Source organism: Phaenicophaeus curvirostris, chromosome 16 (assembly GCF_032191515.1).
Source record: "Phaenicophaeus curvirostris isolate KB17595 chromosome 16, BPBGC_Pcur_1.0, whole genome shotgun sequence".
NCBI classification, from domain to species: domain Eukaryota; kingdom Metazoa; phylum Chordata; class Aves; order Cuculiformes; family Cuculidae; genus Phaenicophaeus; species Phaenicophaeus curvirostris.
In genome coordinates this window covers 4,253,484-4,272,298 of record NC_091407.1, presented here as the reverse complement: position 1 = coordinate 4,272,298, position 18,815 = coordinate 4,253,484, and the positions used below count along the sequence as shown (strand labels likewise).

General features: G+C 44.1%; 1 protein-coding gene across 1 annotated transcript in view; it reads left to right on the top strand.

Annotated features, from left to right (window-relative positions):
* The window catches only part of ADAP1 (ArfGAP with dual PH domains 1), a 55,217-nt gene that overhangs the window by 15,752 nt on the left and 20,650 nt on the right, over positions 1 to 18,815 (top strand). Inside the window, exon 4 of the mRNA XM_069870464.1 lies at positions 5,574 to 5,656. Coding sequence (XP_069726565.1) covers positions 5,574 to 5,656 — 83 coding nt within the window. The remainder of the gene's footprint in view (positions 1 to 5,573; positions 5,657 to 18,815) is intronic.

Below are 18,815 nucleotides of genomic sequence, written 5' to 3'. Positions count from 1 at the left end.
GCACAGGGATGAGTTTTGAGTCATAGTGAGCAACAGGGGTAGCATCACTTTTGAGTAAAAGCAAAGGATAAAGGCCTTGTTTAGCCATATGCTGGGCTGAAAACTGGTAGAAGATGGAGACAAGCTGTTACTGGGCTTTTGCAGTACTGCAAGTACATCCATGTCCCTGCCCATTGCTTGATGGTGGCTTCTGCTGCCTTTTTGCTTGACTTGGGAACACAGAGTACCGTTCTGCAGAGCTGTGTGAGCTCTTTTTGCTCCACATTGCTCCACTCCTTTCTCCCTGCTTTGATAAGTGGGAGCTACATCTGCTCCTTATGCAGAACGCTTAAATATACTGCCTGCCAGTACGTTTGAGTACCTTTCTAGGAAAAATGGGGCAGAATAAAATGGCATGAGTTGAACTGATGGGTTGTCTTATCTGGAACAATATAAGACATCATTCAGAGAAAGTGTGTATCCCAGCAAGGCTCACACCTTGAGGATTCATCTATATAGTTATCTGAAGAACAACAGTTATTAGCAGAAGTGGCTCATTGTATTATGGTATGATTAAAGTGTGCAGAGAGAAAATTGCCTAGTAAATCTCTGGATTTTTTTTTTTCTTAATTTATCATATAAAGATTGGTTCAACTGGTAGAGAAGCTACCAAGCCTACCACCTCAATCTAGTGTCTGGAGGTCAATCTGCCCCCCCGCCATGGGGACTAATAATAATCAAAGATGCAACTTTTCACCTGGTCTTCTTTTCCTCTGTCTTCTCCTTTTGCTGATGCCTTATATATGAATTTCTTTAATGCTTAATGCCCAGATGGGTAAAGTTGAGTATTTTGCTCACTTATTAATTAAGGGTCTTCAGATTTTACATCCATGGCTTTTGAAAGTGCCAGATTTCTTGGGTGTAAAGTTGCTTGTGCTGCAGCGTGGCCTCTCAGAGCAGCCATGGGGTCTTCTCCTCTTGTCATTAGTTTTCTCTTTGTTGTTAGCTCATAAGCCCCTTAATTCATATTGATTCCTTTAATTTCCAAAAGCAATTGCTACAAGATTAAGATAGTATCGACACAGGCTGTTTCCTACATGCTTCTAATCCGTGTTTAAGCATTCTGAAAAATAGCATTGTGGTATACCAGACTGCGAATGTAAAACAACCAAGTAAAAAAGGAACAAGTTAGTGTTTTAGTTGAGTGATTTTGCATATTCAGGTTCAGCTTCAACTTCTTCAAATCCATAATGCCATCTTTTTTATGCCTTGATAGTCAAATCCTCTGTCTTTTTCTTCTCCTCCAGAGACTTGCTGTTGACCATTGGCCTTGGGGGTATGGATGGCGCTCTGCTCCCAGGGCTCTGCAAGCTGAGGTGATGTACAGAGCGCCTGGAAGGAGCTCCTTAGCTGTCTTGTGCCTCTACAAAGCCATTAAAAGCAAGTTCTCACAACTAGGATTTACCAGAAAGGAAAAGATGAGGAGGCAGGGTGTGAAACTAGATGGGCTTTTTGTCTGCGCTGCAGTGGCTCTCCTTGCAGTCTGAGCAAAATTTGGACTCGGACTTAAAATTTCATTAAAATAGTTCTTTGACAGAAACTTGGCATGGCTGTGTCCACAGAGCTGCCTGTGGAAAGCAGATTGGTTTTTGCTGGAAAAGCCTCTGACAAATTCCAGGCCAGTAGCTGCAAATTTGGGTTTTGGAAATAGTGTTCCTGGATGACATTCATTTCTTTTGGCTTTGTGGGACTCGGTGATGGCTCACAAGGATGCAGTCAGGAGGGTCATAGCAGTTGGTGTTTGATATCTTTTAGGCCACTTTCACGTCTGGCTGAAGCTTCTTGACTGTAGTATGTCTACAAAAAACCATAGCGGCCATGCAGTGTCACTGGTGTGTGCACTGCAGTCCTAGGAAAGCTCCCCCAGCTAGGGCTCTTGGAGACTGTAAATTTGGCTGGCCAGTGCTTTTCCATAGAGCACAAAGGAGCCACACGGCCACAGTTTGATATTAAACTGCTGGAACAGCTTTTCCTGTGGTGTTTATTGCCGTGAGCAAAAGGCTTTGAGTATGTGGGACCAAGATAAAACTGCTCCACTGGCTTCTTCTGAAACCTTTCTTGCTGGCCCCTTGACACAGAGCTCTTGTTCTCATGTGGGTGGCCAGGCAAGGAAGCAGGTACCTAAAATGAGATTTGGAGCTTTCGGTGTTGGCGGCGCTTTGTCAGCCTCTGGACCTGCCGCCTCCTCAGTGCAGCTCTGCCCTATTCCATTTGGGGAATGAATTTCCCTTTCTTCTGTTGGAAATGTATTTTTTTTCTTGAGGGTTTTTTTTTTTCTTTGCTCTCAGGTTTTTGTCTTGATGATTACAAAGACCCTTCTGTTCTAATTGCCAAAAAAATGACACATTCCCTGTAACCAGCAGGCTGCCAGACTTTAGGTGGGCTGCTAAAGCCTTTGGAGTTGATCCCAAAAGCTGCGCATCTCCACAGTTTAGGAATGATGCAGTTGCACTGTTCATGTTTGTTAGAAAGATATATTTGCTGTGTTATCCCATCACCAGAAATGCAATAAAATACCATAACGCTGTTGCCATAGTCCTTTCACAGAAGTCCTATTGAGATCAAAGGGGGAGTTAGATATATTCGGCACGGGACGTCCACCCTGAGTCATTTACATACATATTCACTTCAGGAAAAATACCCTTCAAATAAAACACAGCAACAAATGTTTAAAAGGCCTGTGAAGGCGTACTTAAATGGAGATCAGGGCTGAAGTCGACTGGAAATGGTAGAGAGGCTGAATGGCTTTGGGACCTCGGGATGGGCGCTGCCCTCCGATGACCTCGGATCCCAGAGATACAAGGACAAACTCCTGCTCTTGTTTAAATTCATACAAGCTGTGCTGGTGAAATTAGGGTTTAATGCCAGACTCAAAAGTAGCTTCTAATGGCAGGGTTGCTTCTACTGTGTGATAGTGAGCATGGTCAAGTTCCCTGCTCAGCTTCTATTGCACCAAAGGGAGATGCTGGACTCCTCACCATCCTTGGGTTGTTGTTTCTGATGCTGGAGTTGTTCTGCTTTCTATAGGTAACCACTGCATCAGAAGCTGCAGTTACTGACCTTGCACTGGATTGTCCTAAGCGTGGGCTGCTCTTGGAGTATAATTTTTTTTTGAAATTATTACTGAAAGAACCTGGGTTTATAATGATGAGGAGAGGGTGAGAATGTGTGAGCTGCTGGAAATTACTTGTTGTGAGCAGGGAAAGCCATGCAGCTGGAGTTCTGTCTGCTTCAGGAGTTGCTGTTGGAGGCGTAAACTCTGGGAGAGGTTACAAAGAGCATTTTGCAGCTTTCAGCGTATCCCTTTGGGCGAGGTGCCTCCCAGCTTCCCAATTTGCACTCTCTTGCACAAAAGCTGTGGAGATACTGAACCACTTCTATTGACAGCATCATGGGAGCTAAGTCACTGCTGCGCAATGTTCCCTGAGGCGTGAGACCAGCCGAGTGTATCTGTTGTAGTATTCGCATTATACAGCAAGAGTGTTTTCCCATTGCTGCACACGAACCTTAATTTATACTGTATTTAAACATTCATACTGGAAGGCTGACTTTCAGAGCATCAGAACAGCTGCAGCTCCTGCTGAATCTACTGAAGTCAGCTGGAGCGGAGGGTGGTGTGAATTTGCTTCCTTCCAGTTAAATCCCTGATCATCTTGTTGAAAAAGTCCAAGTTTGGCTACAGTGATAACAAGTTCTCTGCAGTAGCCAGGCTGGAAAAAATTGCAAGAAGGATAATAAATTTTAAGTGTTTGTGTTTTTGATTTTTATGATTAAATTTTGGTTGCTTTGAGTGGTAGAAGTAAAGGAATAGGCAGTTAAGGGCTACCTTTCGAGTCATCAGTTTTCAGTGATTGCAGGCTATGATGTTATGGATATCAGACCCAGAAAGAGCATGCTTCTTAACCCTTGCAGACTTCTACAAAATGCATCTGAACCTCCTGAGAAGAACTGAAGATGGGTTGTACCCAAACTAGAGCACAGTGCAGGGTGACGGCAGAAGGGAGATGGGTGTTCATCTTCAGAGTTCACAGTCAAACTTGCAGATGTGTTTGTAACAACTAAAGATCAGTCATGAAAACAGGAACAGAAGGGGGAAAGGCAGAGTTGGTGCATTATTTCTGTTAGAGCAGAAGCTCACAGTTGAGTTTTGGGTGCAGGGAAGCTATGGTGCTCACCAAGCCTTGTGGGAGAAGGCTGGTGTCCAAACCAACAATGAATGGGACAAAATATGTGTAATTATCTTCTCCTTTACTGCTACACAACTGATTGCAGCTATAGTTCTGGTTGATGAGTGTCTTGCAGATTTGACAAGTGTGTTTGCTGTACCGGCAGATGAATTTTCATAAGCAAAATTAGTACGCTTATCTTCGAAGATTTCTGGAATGTGACTGCTGAGTAGATAGCGTTAAATTTGCATGGTCAGAGAAAAAAAAAAAAAGAAAAGGTATTTAAACATATCAATGGTTTTCATTGGTGGAGAAGTTGATAGGTTGAAGTCTGGTGGGTTTTATGGAGCATGCCCAATACTGGGGGATATTTTACTGTCATCAGCATAAGCCACTTCTAAATGTCTGCTCTGAAGTTGCAGTGATACTTACCTTTATTTCTGTGATTTCTGCCTGCTAAGGCTATTTAAGGTTCTAGGGCAATTAACTAAGTGCAGTTAAAAATGGTTTGAAGCAATTCCTAGCATACTGTAAATCTAAACTGCTTAATTAGTTCCAGTTCTCATGCTATAATAAAACATGGGTGTTTTTTCCCTTTTTGGAGGTTAAGATCTTGGTGTATGGTGTATAAATCATTGATATTATTTTGAACATGAAAAGTAAAGGAGTTCCTAATAGGAATGTTTCCTACCATGCGTCATGTCTGTCTGTCTTAAACTTGCAAGTACAGGCAATGAGTTTGGAAGAGCTCTGCCAGGTGAGTTCTCGCTACCCACTGCTGTTTGGGTCCTGGTTCCACAAGGCTTAGCCCTTGCATCCAATTTTAGCCTGATATATCACCATTTGTTTTGAACAGCTGTCGTGCATGGCAAGGAGACAATATCTCTGCAGCTTTGGCTGCCAAAATGCCATCATGTACATGTGTCTCACGAGGCATTCCCGATTTCTGCTTTCATGTTGATAACTTCAGGGCAGAGATTTTTCCTTTGTGTCCAGTTTGTTGGGTTTTTTTTTCATTTAGTGATCGTATTTACTGGAGAATGTAGTCTGAGGACATTAGGTTTAAAATCATTCGTACACTGAGGGAACGTTGTACAGAGGCTGGGTGGGTGCTGTTCTGCTAAATCTGTAAATTTTATTATTTTAGTTTTATTTAATAAGTTTCCAATAAAATTGGATGTGGAAGGAAATGATTTATTGTTGTCCAACAGGAAACAGAAGAAACCCTTAACTCCAGACAGTAGCATGCAATTTTTTGAAGACTTTTAAATCACACTAGTATTTTAATTGAGGAATTGATGATTCTGAGTTGTTCCTTAGCATGTCTTGGACCATGTCTCCTTTTCTGTATATTTTTTTTTTTTCCAGACTGCTGCGGGAACAGTGGATCAGAGCCAAATACGAACGAAAAGAGTTCATTCACAGCGAGAAGCAGGAGCCTTATTCTGCAGGTAGCAAAAGACACTTTTGGCAGATAAGTTTTTTGATGTCCAGCACCTTCCACTTTTTTTGTCTCTGTTTGTGTTCTATACACTGGTTATTGCTCTTATGTCACTAAGTAGGAAGAGAAAATATGGTCTTTGGGAAAGATCCGTCTTGACGTTACCTTTATTTGATTGAGAATATTGGGAATTTTAATACCTGATGGAAATATATCAGTTATCAAGAGTCTTTCTGTTGACTTCTATGGGATGTTCAACAGCAAGATAAAGCACCAGTGAGTTCATTTCTGGTAGCGCAAGGCATGAAGTTGGATTGAAATGGAGACAAGGGTGTTTGTCTCATCAAGATGACTTTTCCTTTGGAAAGTTAAAGTAGGGTTATTGGCATGGTTAATGGGATAAGTGTGCCAGGTGTCCCACAAATCTCTCTTGCTGTCTTTCCACAGTACATCAAGCGTAGTCAGCGGGACATGGTCTGCTTGTAGTAGAATAAATGCACAGGGTTTTGCAATTGCAAAGACCCAGGCCTTGCTCATTTCAGTGCTCCCAGCATGATGAGCAGAGTGATGGTGGCCTTGCAAAAGCTTTAGTGGAGCATTGGATCAGATAATTTTCTTGCAGAAAGGCAGGATTTGACGAGAAGACGCAGGACTCAACCATGTTTGTTGTGTGGCTCCGCCAGCATAAGGACTGTCGTGGAAGTGTGTGAAATTAGCTGGGAATTCCTTTGCTATATGTAACTGGCATTTAATTTATTCTGCATAATAAGTAGTTGACACCAGCTGTGTGCTTGGATGACTCTGGATAATTTTATTAGCAAAGGCCATGTTACAGATGGAAGGTTAAAGTATTATTTTCATGCTGTTTTTCAAGACTAATAGTAAGCAGGTAGCTCCAGCAGTTTGCTGTTATTAAAACCACAATTAAAATCTCATCTCATATATTCTCAGTTTATGTTCAGAGCATTTCTGCTCTGCTATTTTTTATACGTGAGGCATGCACAGTGTGCTGGGGTATCCATATTCATATGTGCTACATTGTGCACATTTTTATTTTAGATTTTCAAAGTGCCTGCTGGTGTTGGACATGTTCTATTAACCATAAATATTTTGATTTCTTAGATAACATTAGTATATATCTGCCAATGTGTGTATAATGTTCACCCAAGAATAATGTTTCCAATTTATACTGTACAACTTCTAAATACAAAAGCCTGCATTCAGCTAGGTACTTCAGGCAAATGCATAATTTTAAGCACATGATAAGTCCTTTTGACTCCAAGAAGAGTGTGTACCTGGTTAAAGTGAAGTACGTGCTTCAGTGTTGTGTGGGAAGAAGGGCAGCATGTTCTGAGCTCTCTGAAAAATATTATAGGAAGAGTTCAAATGGGAATTTATGTTAGCAGTGTATTTTGTAGGTGTTCTTCAGTAATGTGGGTGCATAATATTTAACTGCATGGTGAAGCAACAGGGTTTTCTCCCCTCTTTGAAGTTCAAAAGCCATTAAATGCAGAATAGAAGAGAACAGAGTAAGCCGTTTTAATGAACAGTGCTCTTGGAAGGAGTAGGAGGGGAAGGGAAGGCAGGCTGGTGGGCATCTTGTAGATGGCTCATGAATGCTTGTAGGTTGTGCGAGCGCTTTTAGGTTGTGTATTGCTTATTGTACCATCATTAAAATTCAGCTCAGGCGCCGTGCAAATGACCTGTGCAACTGGGATGTCATTCATTGATTCTTCTAGTCAGTAAATTCAAAGGGGATCTTTGGCCAGGTGGTTCCTCCTTAGGGTGACCAAGTTGTTACACCAATACAAAGCTGGGGGCACACCCCAAACTTCTAGTGCCAGCTTCTCCCTTTTGCTGAACCATAACAGTCCCCAGGTGTGGTTGCACACTTGTACTTCACTCTGTGCCAAATGGAGCTGCTTCTTCTGGACTGCATGATGTAACTTGGTTGATGACACTGTTTTCAGCTCTTGGGATGTTATGCTGCGAGTTTGTTATTTCCCAGACTTGAGAAGGGAACTCAGGGAAACCTCTATGTCTTGTAGGAAAGCAGCGCACTGGAGACCGTAGAATCACAGAATTATTTAGGTTGGAAAGGACCCTTAAGATCATTGAGTCCAACCGTTAAACTAACGTTACCAAGTCCACAGCTAAACCGTGTCCCTAATAGATGTACCCATGTGCACTGAGACCGTCACAAGGATGTCCTCCTGACCACCCCAAATCCAGTTTGTGTCTCACTTGAATGTATGAGTACGTTTATTCTTTTCTTTTTTTTTTTCCTTTCTGATGCTTAGACCAGTTTTTCTCACCATTCTGAATTCCCTGGAGGGCTGTTAGATAACCCGTTTCTACGCATGAAACATTTTGTTGCTAATAGAGACATCGGTATCCATTTTCTTGTGTTTGTTTGAAAATTTAATTCCATGTTTCAATCCCAGAGGCAATTTTGCATTCTGTTATTTGTTCAATAATTGCATAGAAAAATAAGAAAATGCTATATTTGAGTAGTTTTGACCAACATCCTTTCCAGGCAGCCTGGTGAAACCTTGGTCAGAAATTCAATGTCTTTCACAAAATCCTTCGGGGAGAGGCTGTCTGGAGCCTGTAGATGCCACGCAGAAGCTATCAGAGCTGAACTGACAGACTTAGGAGAAACAAGTCTCAGGACAGGAATGTCAGATGTGCAGGTCAGAGCTGAAATAGTCACGCAGGGAAGCCTGGCAGGAGGATGCAGCGAACTTTAGCTGCTGGTAAGGCATGTAAATAAGAGGCAGTGTGGGATGGAAAGGCAATTGCTGCTCCAAAAGATCTTGCATAGCCCTTGAACTGATAGGAAAAGCCTGCCTCACAAGATACAAAGCGATGTGAGGTAGCAGAACCAGAACTGGGAAAAAAAGAAACTTTGCATGTGCAGAAATCCCCAGTGTGGGCAGCGCTGAAGATTTTGAGCCTCACCCCAGAGAGGAATTGTGGCTGTCAATCCATAGGTCTTGGTTCAGTCCCTGCATCAGTGGCCCCTCTCATGGATGTGCTGTTATACTTGTAGTCACAGATGCTTACCCTTGGTAGAAGACTGCAGTGGAAATTCCTGTAAGGGAATTTTAGAGTTTCTTGCTCCCTTACGAAGCTTTGGAGCATAAGCCTCTGTGCTATTCACAGCTTTCAGCCCCTCTGCCCACAGTTAGTTTTTCAAACTCTTGATGGTTTCATTCCTCCGAAAGAGCCATCGTTAATGAGTATATTAGGGCCATTGATTTTAGTGTGAGGAATCAGTTTGAGTTCAGATAGTGTGGGGAGATTAGTAAAACAGTGATTAAATGCTTCGGTGATCCATTATTGATTCTTAGATACACCCTTTTATACATTTGAGCTCTTAATTCAGCTATAGTATGAGAGCTAAATAATTTGTTGGCCCTAGCCAGACTTTATGAAGCAAAACATTATTTACACCCCAGCAATCCCGATTAGCACCATGGTCCACATCCTTTTTGCTAGCTATATTTGTTGCAAACCAGCACAGAATAATACCAGTTTTAAGACCCTCGCAGTAACATGTTTCATGTTGGCTTTATCCATTCTGATAAATGAACTGGTTAAATTACTGACAGTCTCCAGCTAATTATCCCTTCAACAGAGTTTAATGGGGCATGGGTGCTGAATTCTCATGGAAAAGGAGGACGGTGGTAATTGTCATCAGAGTCTGGATCTGGATTTCCAGGCAATTGAAAGGTTCAGTAATTTGTGAAAGTATTTTAATCAATTTTAAAAAGCTTGAATATTTTCCCCCACTGTTGATAGGCAGCAGTAACTGCAACGCTTCCCAAAAGTCCTGCTGAAAGTTAATTCACTTGGGTGCTTTTGATTCCTCTTAATCTAATAGTTTTATTTTAACCAAGGGAGATGTGGAGGAAGTGAAATGGAACAGTGTCCGCAGGACTGGGGCACTATAGTTGTATAAACTGGTCAAGGTGCAGCTGCTCTAATGCATCTCAGGCCACAGAGAAGAGAATGGGATGTGCACATGGCTACAAAAGAGCAAAAGGGAGTCGTTTGCTCCTGTGAACTTGGCTTTGGTTCCTGATGGACCCATCTCTTTACCACTGGGATGTAAGGAGGAATCGGTGTCCTGGGATGAGCTGAAGCCAGCCTGGGAGGAGTTGTGGGCAGGGATAACACATCTTCAGGTCTTTGCTTTAACATCAGCAAACAAAGTGAGAGAGCTTTTAATGCCAGGTATTTAATCTCTTAATACTTGTCAGGAAAAATGGTTTAACTTCGCTGTTAGGACTGTGAAAGCGCTTGTCCACAGGATGCGCATGGCTGGTGGAGTTGGAGAGGGCTGATGCTCCAGACAGAGATGCTGGGCTGTACAAAATCGGTTGCCACCCTTTCTTTGAAAGCATTGAGATAGTTCAGCAATGATTTATAGGCTGTTAGACCAGGATGTTGCTGCTTTCCAATGCTGTGTGCTTTCCAGCTAGGCACGAGGTAAACTGGGCACAAACAACAGCATCATCACATGCAGCTTTCTGCAGCTTTGTTGCAAATGCTGCCTTCTTGTGTTTCCTGTAAATAGGCCAGTAAATCCTATTGGGTTTGATTTATCAGATTGTGGAAGAGCAGTCAGGACCAGAAGATTCACTGCAGGGTACAGCTGATAAAAGGTGCTGCTGCCAGCTCTACATGCCAGTACGATTCCCTTGCAGTAGGACTGGGGAGTAGTGGTTTTCCCTTGCTCATGGCAGATGCTGTTGCATATCTTTCATGTTGAGGCATTTGGTTCCCAAAGGCGTTCAGGATGGGAATGCATCATTTGCAAGGGTGAAGAGTAATAAATGCCAACAGGCATCACTGCTTTCATTCTTTAATCACGAGGGGCTGGAGCTCTGTAGCTGGTGTAAGTTGTCATAGGGCCCAGAAAAAAGGTGCAGGAATTCAGATTTACACCAGCTGAAGGTTTAAAACCTGTCCTTCAGGGTGGAAGTTGAAGGAGTCTTTGATTATTTGATTGGTAGTTATATAGCTGGGTGGGGTGGCCTGTTGGATTGCAGTGTAAGATAATATGGTGTTTGTGCAACCTTAGATGGCCTGAGAGCTTCAGTGGAGCAACTGAGAAAGCTAGAAGATCTAGGCGATACTATAGGCATATTAGCAAATTGAAAGATAGTTAGGGCTTTAGCTTCTGTTGGTTTGTATTCCTGAATTTGTACCGCTACGGACTAGATCTTATTGTCAGTATTCAGGTGAGCTCTAGGCTTACCCAGGCAGTTACAAAGGAGCGTTTGACTGAAGACGCCTGTTTGCTTGTACTGGCTTCTGTCAGCACCCTAGAGATTACTTGGCTGCTATGTTATTTTGAATTTGTCTGCAAATATGATGGCAAAATAAATGGAGGCATGAAAAAAATGCCTTAAAATAGTAAAATCTGTTAATATGCACTTTCCATTCCATGTGGCTCTTGCATAATTTGGGCAGCAGTCTGAATTAATTTTTCCTTGCGCTTGCACCGTTGGAAGGAGCTCTGACTGCAAAGCACGAGAGAAAATGCACAGGACAAATGCATTCTTTCTCAGTGTGAGAAAGATACCCTTATTAGTTCAGTCTGACCTGCAGTGATGTAATGCAGTTTATTTTGGGCCTGATCAGACAAAGCAGTGAGCAGCGTTGCAGTTAAAACCCAATTATTTTGACTGACAGACCTCATCCTCTGCTGTCTTTTACCCCATTTCAGTGAGCCAGCGGGGAGCTGTGAATGTCAGAGCAGCACTGGCTCCACTCTGTGGGGTTTTTTTTTTGGTTTGGTTTGTTTTTTTTTTTCCACAGCCTGAGAAGCACAGCTCCTCTCCTGCTGTGCACGGCGCTGAATTACAGGGCTGAGCAGCACCCAGGGAACAAACCAGTGCTAACGGCAGCCTAGAAGGGCGCAGGTTTTATTGCATGTCAGACAACCCATAGCATTGCTCCATCAACACTTGTGTTGGTTTATGCTGTGTGAAACCCTTGACATGGGAGACGGCTCCCTCCCCGGGGACCTGCTCTGTGGTCAGAGCATCACACCATGGGTAGTGTTGGGCCTCCAAGCCATGACAGTGTCTGATGAAGTGGTGCTGTGGGAACAACTCAATCCTGAGGATACAAAGCTGTTGTGTGAACCTTGCAAGAGGGGAGAAGTGCCATCGGTGCTTCCTGTAGCATCCTTTACCTGCTGATGAGACAAGCATGTTAAGAAAAGTAGTTAAATTGAGAATCTATTCTTGCAAAGGTGTTATCAGCTAAATCAAGAGCTGCTTTTAGCACTGGGGATGATTTGAGCCAGTTATGTGCGTGGTCGGGAGTGGCAGCCAGATGCCATCTCAGCTTCTCTTATGCAGACCAGCATGAAAATTATTTTATCGTTGTTGGCTGATATTCCTGTTTATTTCCACCAACTCCAGGGAAGATCTCCTGGCTTTTCCCAGATAAAGATCTGCGGGTGGTCAAGGTGATGCTGTGCTAAGCACTGTACAAATGCAGAGCAGGTTGGCAGCACACTTGAGCATTAAGGTTAGAGCAGACAGATGCCAGCCCCTTGGAAGGTCAGCGCCCTGCTACAGGAGTGTTTCTGCAGAAAGCAGGGATGAGGCTGACTTTTAAACATCTAAATTATCCCGTTGCTTTATAGGCAAGAGTGTGGAGCATTAAGCTACATCTGGCTGAAATTGTGCAAGATGCTGAAAAGTCAGAGGGGGAGATGGACAGACAAAGCTCACATAAGCTTTGGTTCCTTATGAAATGGAGCTTAAGAGCAATAAGAGAAACTGCATGATAAAAGCAACCGTTTCTAGGCTTACCAGCAATAATTTGCAGGGCTTTGACCAGGCACTGGTGTAGACTGAAGGAGAGCTTGGTGGTGCCTTTCTCTTGACAGCAGTACCTTGCGAGTGTGCTGGCGCGTGCAGGAGCATCCTGCTGCCTTGTGGGATGGGGTCTGGCTGGGTTGGGTGTGGTGGGTGTCTGAACTAATTACCTTCATTAATATGCTGTGCCTAAATGCCAGTGTGGCTGACAGAGCCAGGGCAGGTGTGCCTGGCTGTGGTGTGGGGCAATGCACTGCCTCTCTCTTATATGACCCGACAAGGTGTATAAATACTTCAACATTTTTTTTTCCCCTTTCACCTTCTTTCCCTTCCCCCAGTCTCCTAGGCTTACAACATCTCCTTGTGATAAAAATAGCCTTTGCTGTCAACACAGGGCTGAGCGGAGCCGCCGCCACTCTCCCTGCCTTTTGTTTGAGGGGCTGTGGCACAAAACCAAGGGAAGATTCCACAGATGTTCAATCCTGGAACAGATCGGCTGATTAACACGACTGGTTTTGCAGTAGCAGCTCAGAGGAGTTTGTAATCGGGCCATAAACACTTCTATAAGAAATATCAATTTATAATCTCCACTACCTGTTTGATCTTTTGAGCAGTGGAGTAATCTTTGCACTTGTTTGTATCAGTGTACCTGAAGTCTTCCCCTAATCCTAGTGATGGCCACGGAGGCGTTTCTGGGGACAGCAGTGAGATTTGAACCGTCACTCTACAAACATTGTTATGTTAGACTTTGAATAGGAGTAAAATTTTAAAGCCACAGAATTATAAGATGCCTTTAGAGCCCAGCCTGCGTTATGTGCTGTGAAGCGAATAGTACCATACAAATACAGAGTTTATATTACCTTTCCTATATTTTTTCTGGCAAAATTCCTATAATGGCAGTAACTTGCCCCTTGAGTTACACCATATATAGAAATTTAGAAAAAGCATGATTATAACTGGCTTTTCTGACATTTATTTGAATTGAACTTCTGAAAACACTTGCTGCATCTGTAATCGCGATTCAAAGATCTGAGTTTTTCAGGAGTTTCTGAGAATGTAAATCTCTGTTTAAGCTCAATGCACACGTGGCTGATGGGCAAACAGAGCTGTCAAAAGCTTTAGCAGGCCTTGATCTTAGTCCTTAGAGAGGAATTTTCAATATTAAAAAATCAGTTAATTTATTTCTACTTACTAGTCTCAAAGAGGAGTGGCTGCTTTGCTCCGACTGCGTTTTAATGTCACTATTATCTGATGCTAGTTGTAAAATGGATTAAATCCTCTTCTGATGCTTGAAAGGCTGAAGTATTAGAGTTGGGCTTTGAGAAAATCTCTAGCGTTTGCTGCTGCTGTCCCTTTTTGTTGGGAAGTGCTCATTTTTGTAATGCAGGGCTGTAGCATGTGTAGGCGTGATGCAGCTGTTACCAGATCTGTGGAGCATCCTTCACTGCAAGGTGCTTTTTGACACCACTGTTTTAGCCTCTCCCTTCCTGCTGATCTTTTCGGCCTTTCACTGCTCCTACCACTGTCACTAGGGTTCTCTGTAATTCCCTGTCTACGGGGGTGGTTTTAGGGATGAGAAACTAGAGCAATTGCTTGGGACCTAAAGGATGCTCTCCAGGCAGCCAAAAAGGATAAAATCAGGGTAGCCCAATACTTTGTAAATTCATGTAGAGTTTTGCAAAACAGAGATTTGGACATGAATGAGGAGGTGTTTTGTGGTAGGAAGTCATGACACTAGTTCCCTGCAGTGTGTGGTGGTGCTTGGTGTGCATGCTAGGATTGCGTCACTGGTGCCTTCTGCTAAATCAGAGTTTCCAGTAAATTCCCAGCAGCCGGTTCCTGTATTTGGCTGAACCAAAGCATCAGGCTTTACTCTTACTAGATTTCAGCAAGAATTGTATCACAAATCTCTGCACTCAATCCTGCCCTTATCTATTAAATCTTGGCTGCTCGATCCCAAAGTCCAGCTGCATTTTCACTCTGCCCAGGTGAAACCACGAGCAATTCCTCTGCTTGGCACTGACACTACCTTGTAGTTTGTTCTTGCACCCTGAGGGAACTGGAAATATGAAGATGAGGTGACCTTAGAAGGTGCCTGGATTTGTGTCTGAATGAGGAGCCTGGGGCGCAGGGGTACTGCACCTCTTTGGCACGAACCTCTGCTCTGCCTCACTATCCCAGCGTATAAAATGATTTGGCACCACAGCCTGTGACACACAAGGACTGTACCAGAAAATGTGGCTTCCTGACTGAGTTTTCAGCCTGCTGCAAGCTTGGTGCTGCGCAGCTCTGCCAATGCATCTCTTGTGGTCCCTGGAGCAGTGCGGAGCGTGGCAGGGGAGGATGCAGAGGGCAGGTTCAATGGCAGCTAAGGGGCAGCAGGGTTCTAGCCCTCTCCACAAAGGATAAAAACCTCATCACTGTTTGCATGTTAAGGGAGCACAAGAGCATTTTTGGATTTGAAGGGTGCTTAAGAGCTACGCACAGATTCCATCCAGTTTTCTGGACTCTGGATGCTGTATAGAGGCACCAAAAAAAATGCAGCCCTGGTCTGGAGAGGTTTTAATCAAAGAACGCTTAGCAGAGAGGTGGTTATGTGAGTGTCTGAATGGAAACTGCAAATCCCACGGTTCTCCCAAGCCAATGTCAAGGGTACTGGAGGCTGATATGCTTTTGTCAGGAGGGGGTTAAAGCACAAGCATGCTTCCAGCGAGCAACCTTGCCTGGCACAGAAACCTCCTTCTCATGGTCCTGGAGCCACAGAGAGGGTTTCTGTTCTCCGGTCACTGACATCAGCTGCTGGGACATGAGTCACACTGGGAACCAGGCTGAGCGGGCGCTGGTCCCTGGGAGCTGCCTCCCCACATCCCAAGCTGTCCTGTGGCTGGAGGAGCTGTTAGACTTCTCACCACGGAGATGGTGCCTTTCTGGAGCACATGTGCTCCTGGGTTAAATGCTGCTCGGGTCTGAGCCCCCATGGCTCGGTCCTCACCAGCACAACCCCTTGGCGTGCCTGGGTGCGGGATTTGCAGCCCTGGGAGGGCAGGGGGTGATGCCCCAGTGGGTGGGTGTGAGCTCCCACATCTGCACCCACATGCCAGCACTTGTGCTGTGTATTTGGGTGCAGAAAAGGGGGGCTAATGGCTGGGATTCTTTTTTTTTCTCCCCCCGACATTTTTGTCAAATGGGGAGGAATAATTTAAGCTCGAAGTCTCTGGAAAAAAATTTGAAATGGAGGGAAACTATGGAAAAGTATGTTCAGCTAAAGCAGACAGGACACCATTTGCTGATGCTCAGCTTCTGTTTTGTGTCTTTCCATTATAATCCTGAATTTAACATTACACAACTCCCTGTCAGGACTTGCTCCAAGAAACCTTTCCCCATCTCCTTGGAGGTTTGAGGGAAATGTAGTCATTGCTTTAAAACAAATGACTACTTCTTCCTCTGTGTGCCCTGACACCGCTCCCGTGGGAAGTGTGCCAGAGAGGGGTGATGCTATGCAGGTCACCTCTCCTGCTCTCTACAACCTCATCCAGAGCGGAGTAAAAACTCATGCAACAGGCTGAATAAATATTAAGCCAAGTTGTCTTGGAAGGAAAGGGATGCATTTTAAAAAAATCGACTAAAGGAACCAACAGCAGATATAATCCCCAGCTGGACTAACAGTATCCCTTGCAGCATCAGCAGTGAGTCCAGGCAAGGCAGTGGAGAGGATCCTCCTGAGGATCTGCCTGTCGTGGGTCCTGCTCAGCCCTCGCTCAGTGTATCAGCTTTGCAATACAAATGATTTAAACATCAAACTGGGAGTTTACTGCAGTAAAGACAAGGCGCATCAAAGAGCTCTTTAGTGAACTAAACCAAGGAGAAGGATGCAATAGGAGATCACAGAGTTTGTCTTATTATTTTTTTCTCCTGCGACGGGAGCAGGCCTGTGACAGGAACCTGCACGTGGCATTGTTCTGTGCCAGGATGCTCTGACATTTCAGCAAGGCAGGCATCATATGACCAGGACCTGGAGCAGAATTTCAGTGCCTTCTGGTAGCAATTTGGAAGTGCTGATTCAGACTCAGTGCAGCCCCTCTGTAAGAGTAACGCTGCCTCGTGAGGCTCAGTTAAAATTGAAGGAAGATGCTGTGCTGTTTCACAGCCTTGCTAAGGAGACACCACACAAAGTCACTACCAGCAGACAAAGGAAAAGGCTCTACACGCAAAAGCTTTTCTTTTAGAGAAAACCTGGGTGCATTTTTATTTTTTTCTACCTGTCTGAGTCGTGGTGAGAGGCCAGCAACTGCTGTTATGCTCTCCAGGAAACTCATGAATGTTGCAGCAATGGGGTGGAGAGAAATCAATAGTAGGAGGAGGACCAGTTGGGCAAGACATTGACAGCCATCTCTGGGGAGGGGGTAGCACCACTGTGAGCTGAAACTGGATGTTCACAGCTAGTTTGAAATCCAGCTGTTGTTTTAACAGCTGGTTCCATCAAGCTGCTTTACGCATAGCTCTGATCCAGGCTTCTATAATTAGCCAAAGCGCTGCAGGTCTCTTGTAAAAATTAAAGCAGCAGCAATGCTTGCAGGGGAAGCAGAGTGGTGTGGGAGTGAGCCTCGCCGAAAGAGGAAAGGGCTGGCCCATGAAATTTTATATAGGTGGGGTTTGGTCTTTTTTTCTCTCCATCCAAGCACTTTGTGCAAAATGCTTGGTTAGGTTTTTTCCCCTCAAAAAAGCACACCTAAGAAACGGTGTTTCATTTTGCATCATCCCTAGCAGATATATTTACATTTTTCAACTCAAATAAAAAAAAATCCGTTTCATTTGTGGTCAGTTTGAGGTCAGTTGTATTTGCAGAACTCGTACAGTTTCTCATGGGTGAGATGGTCTGAGACTCTCTCGTTCCTGGATTCCCTTGGTGGCTGAATGCACTGCCTGTATTCTGGGATGTGCTGTGGATGCTCCCTGGAAATGCCCTGAGCTGTCGGCACCCCTGGCAGAGTCAGTCTAGATAGTGAGTGTAAGCTATAGGATCAATAAGTGTATGAAACAGACTCATCATAATTAACAGGAGTCGTTCCTTTACTTGAGCTCTCCCTGTTGGAGGTCAACCAACTTGAAATGCTGTATTTTGATGTTGCTCAGGCTGCCTGTTCCTGTAACCTGGGGTATTTGCAGTCAATAAACAGATCTGTACTATTCAGAGAGAGCTAAAGAAAAGCATCAGGCTGGTTCTCCGTGTTTTCTATAAAAAAACCCCAAAACATTTAAGGAAAGAATAGGGCAACTGTTCCTTTCTATTTCTGATGGTTTATGAAAACAGTTCTTGTTATCCTGTATCTTCCCAGGTGTTTCTTGTTTTTATATTGTGCACACGTGTGTTCCCTGTGTAGTGACACAGGGCTGAAAGGCTGGTGCATCTTTCCTCTGCTAATGAGAAGGGAGTGAGTAGGAAGCAATATGATAACAAAGTACATGGAAACTTGTCCTAGCATAATTAAGTTTCTGTTACAGAACGATCCATTTTACATTGGAGACCTGAACAGGGCTGGGCCATTTCTGGCCAGATAAAGAACATTTTTTGGGAGTCAGGTCGTGTCTTCTTCTGGAGTTTGCCAAAGATGTAGTTGAGCCTTAGATCAAACTTGACTGAGAAGCATGAGCATTTGCAGCTCTTTCTTTCTGACTGGTGCCAACCCATCTCCATCTGCATTTTCCCCCCTATAGTGAGCTCACCTGAGTTTTCACCTTGAAATCTCCAATGCACCAGAGAAGTCTGCAGCAGTGGAGTTGTCTGCACCTCACCTCTTGGATGCTTACAGTGAAATCAGACTTGGAGGTGCCTCCCCCACTGGCTAAATAGGACTGGCTTTAAAAATATTGCTGGAGTCGAGGTGCAAACACAGCAGCTACCGTGGTGAGCCAGGTTTGTTTTCATAACCAGGGTAGCTCTTGAGGGAAGCGATGATGTGGCACGTCAGTAACAGGCAGTATATCCCCAAATACCTGAAAGATTGAGAAGCTGCTGGTTTCACACCTTGCGGAGTTCGGAAGGACAAATTTTAGCATAGCAAAGTCAGTAGGAGTTTTGGTCAATGATTTATTCAGGACAGAATTTGGCCTTGTTTTATAGAATTACAAAAGTTTGTTAAGCGGGATCGCGCTGCTCCAGAGGAGGAGGGTTGATAGTTTTAGAAGAAACAAAGTATGCAGATGACCTTATGCAACCTGGAGGTTGTGACTGTACTGCTGAATGCCCCTCCCTTGGTACCACAGCTGCTAGAGCATCCTATACAAGCTGATTTCTGGAACAGCTGTAAAACAAACAGCCAGGAGAAG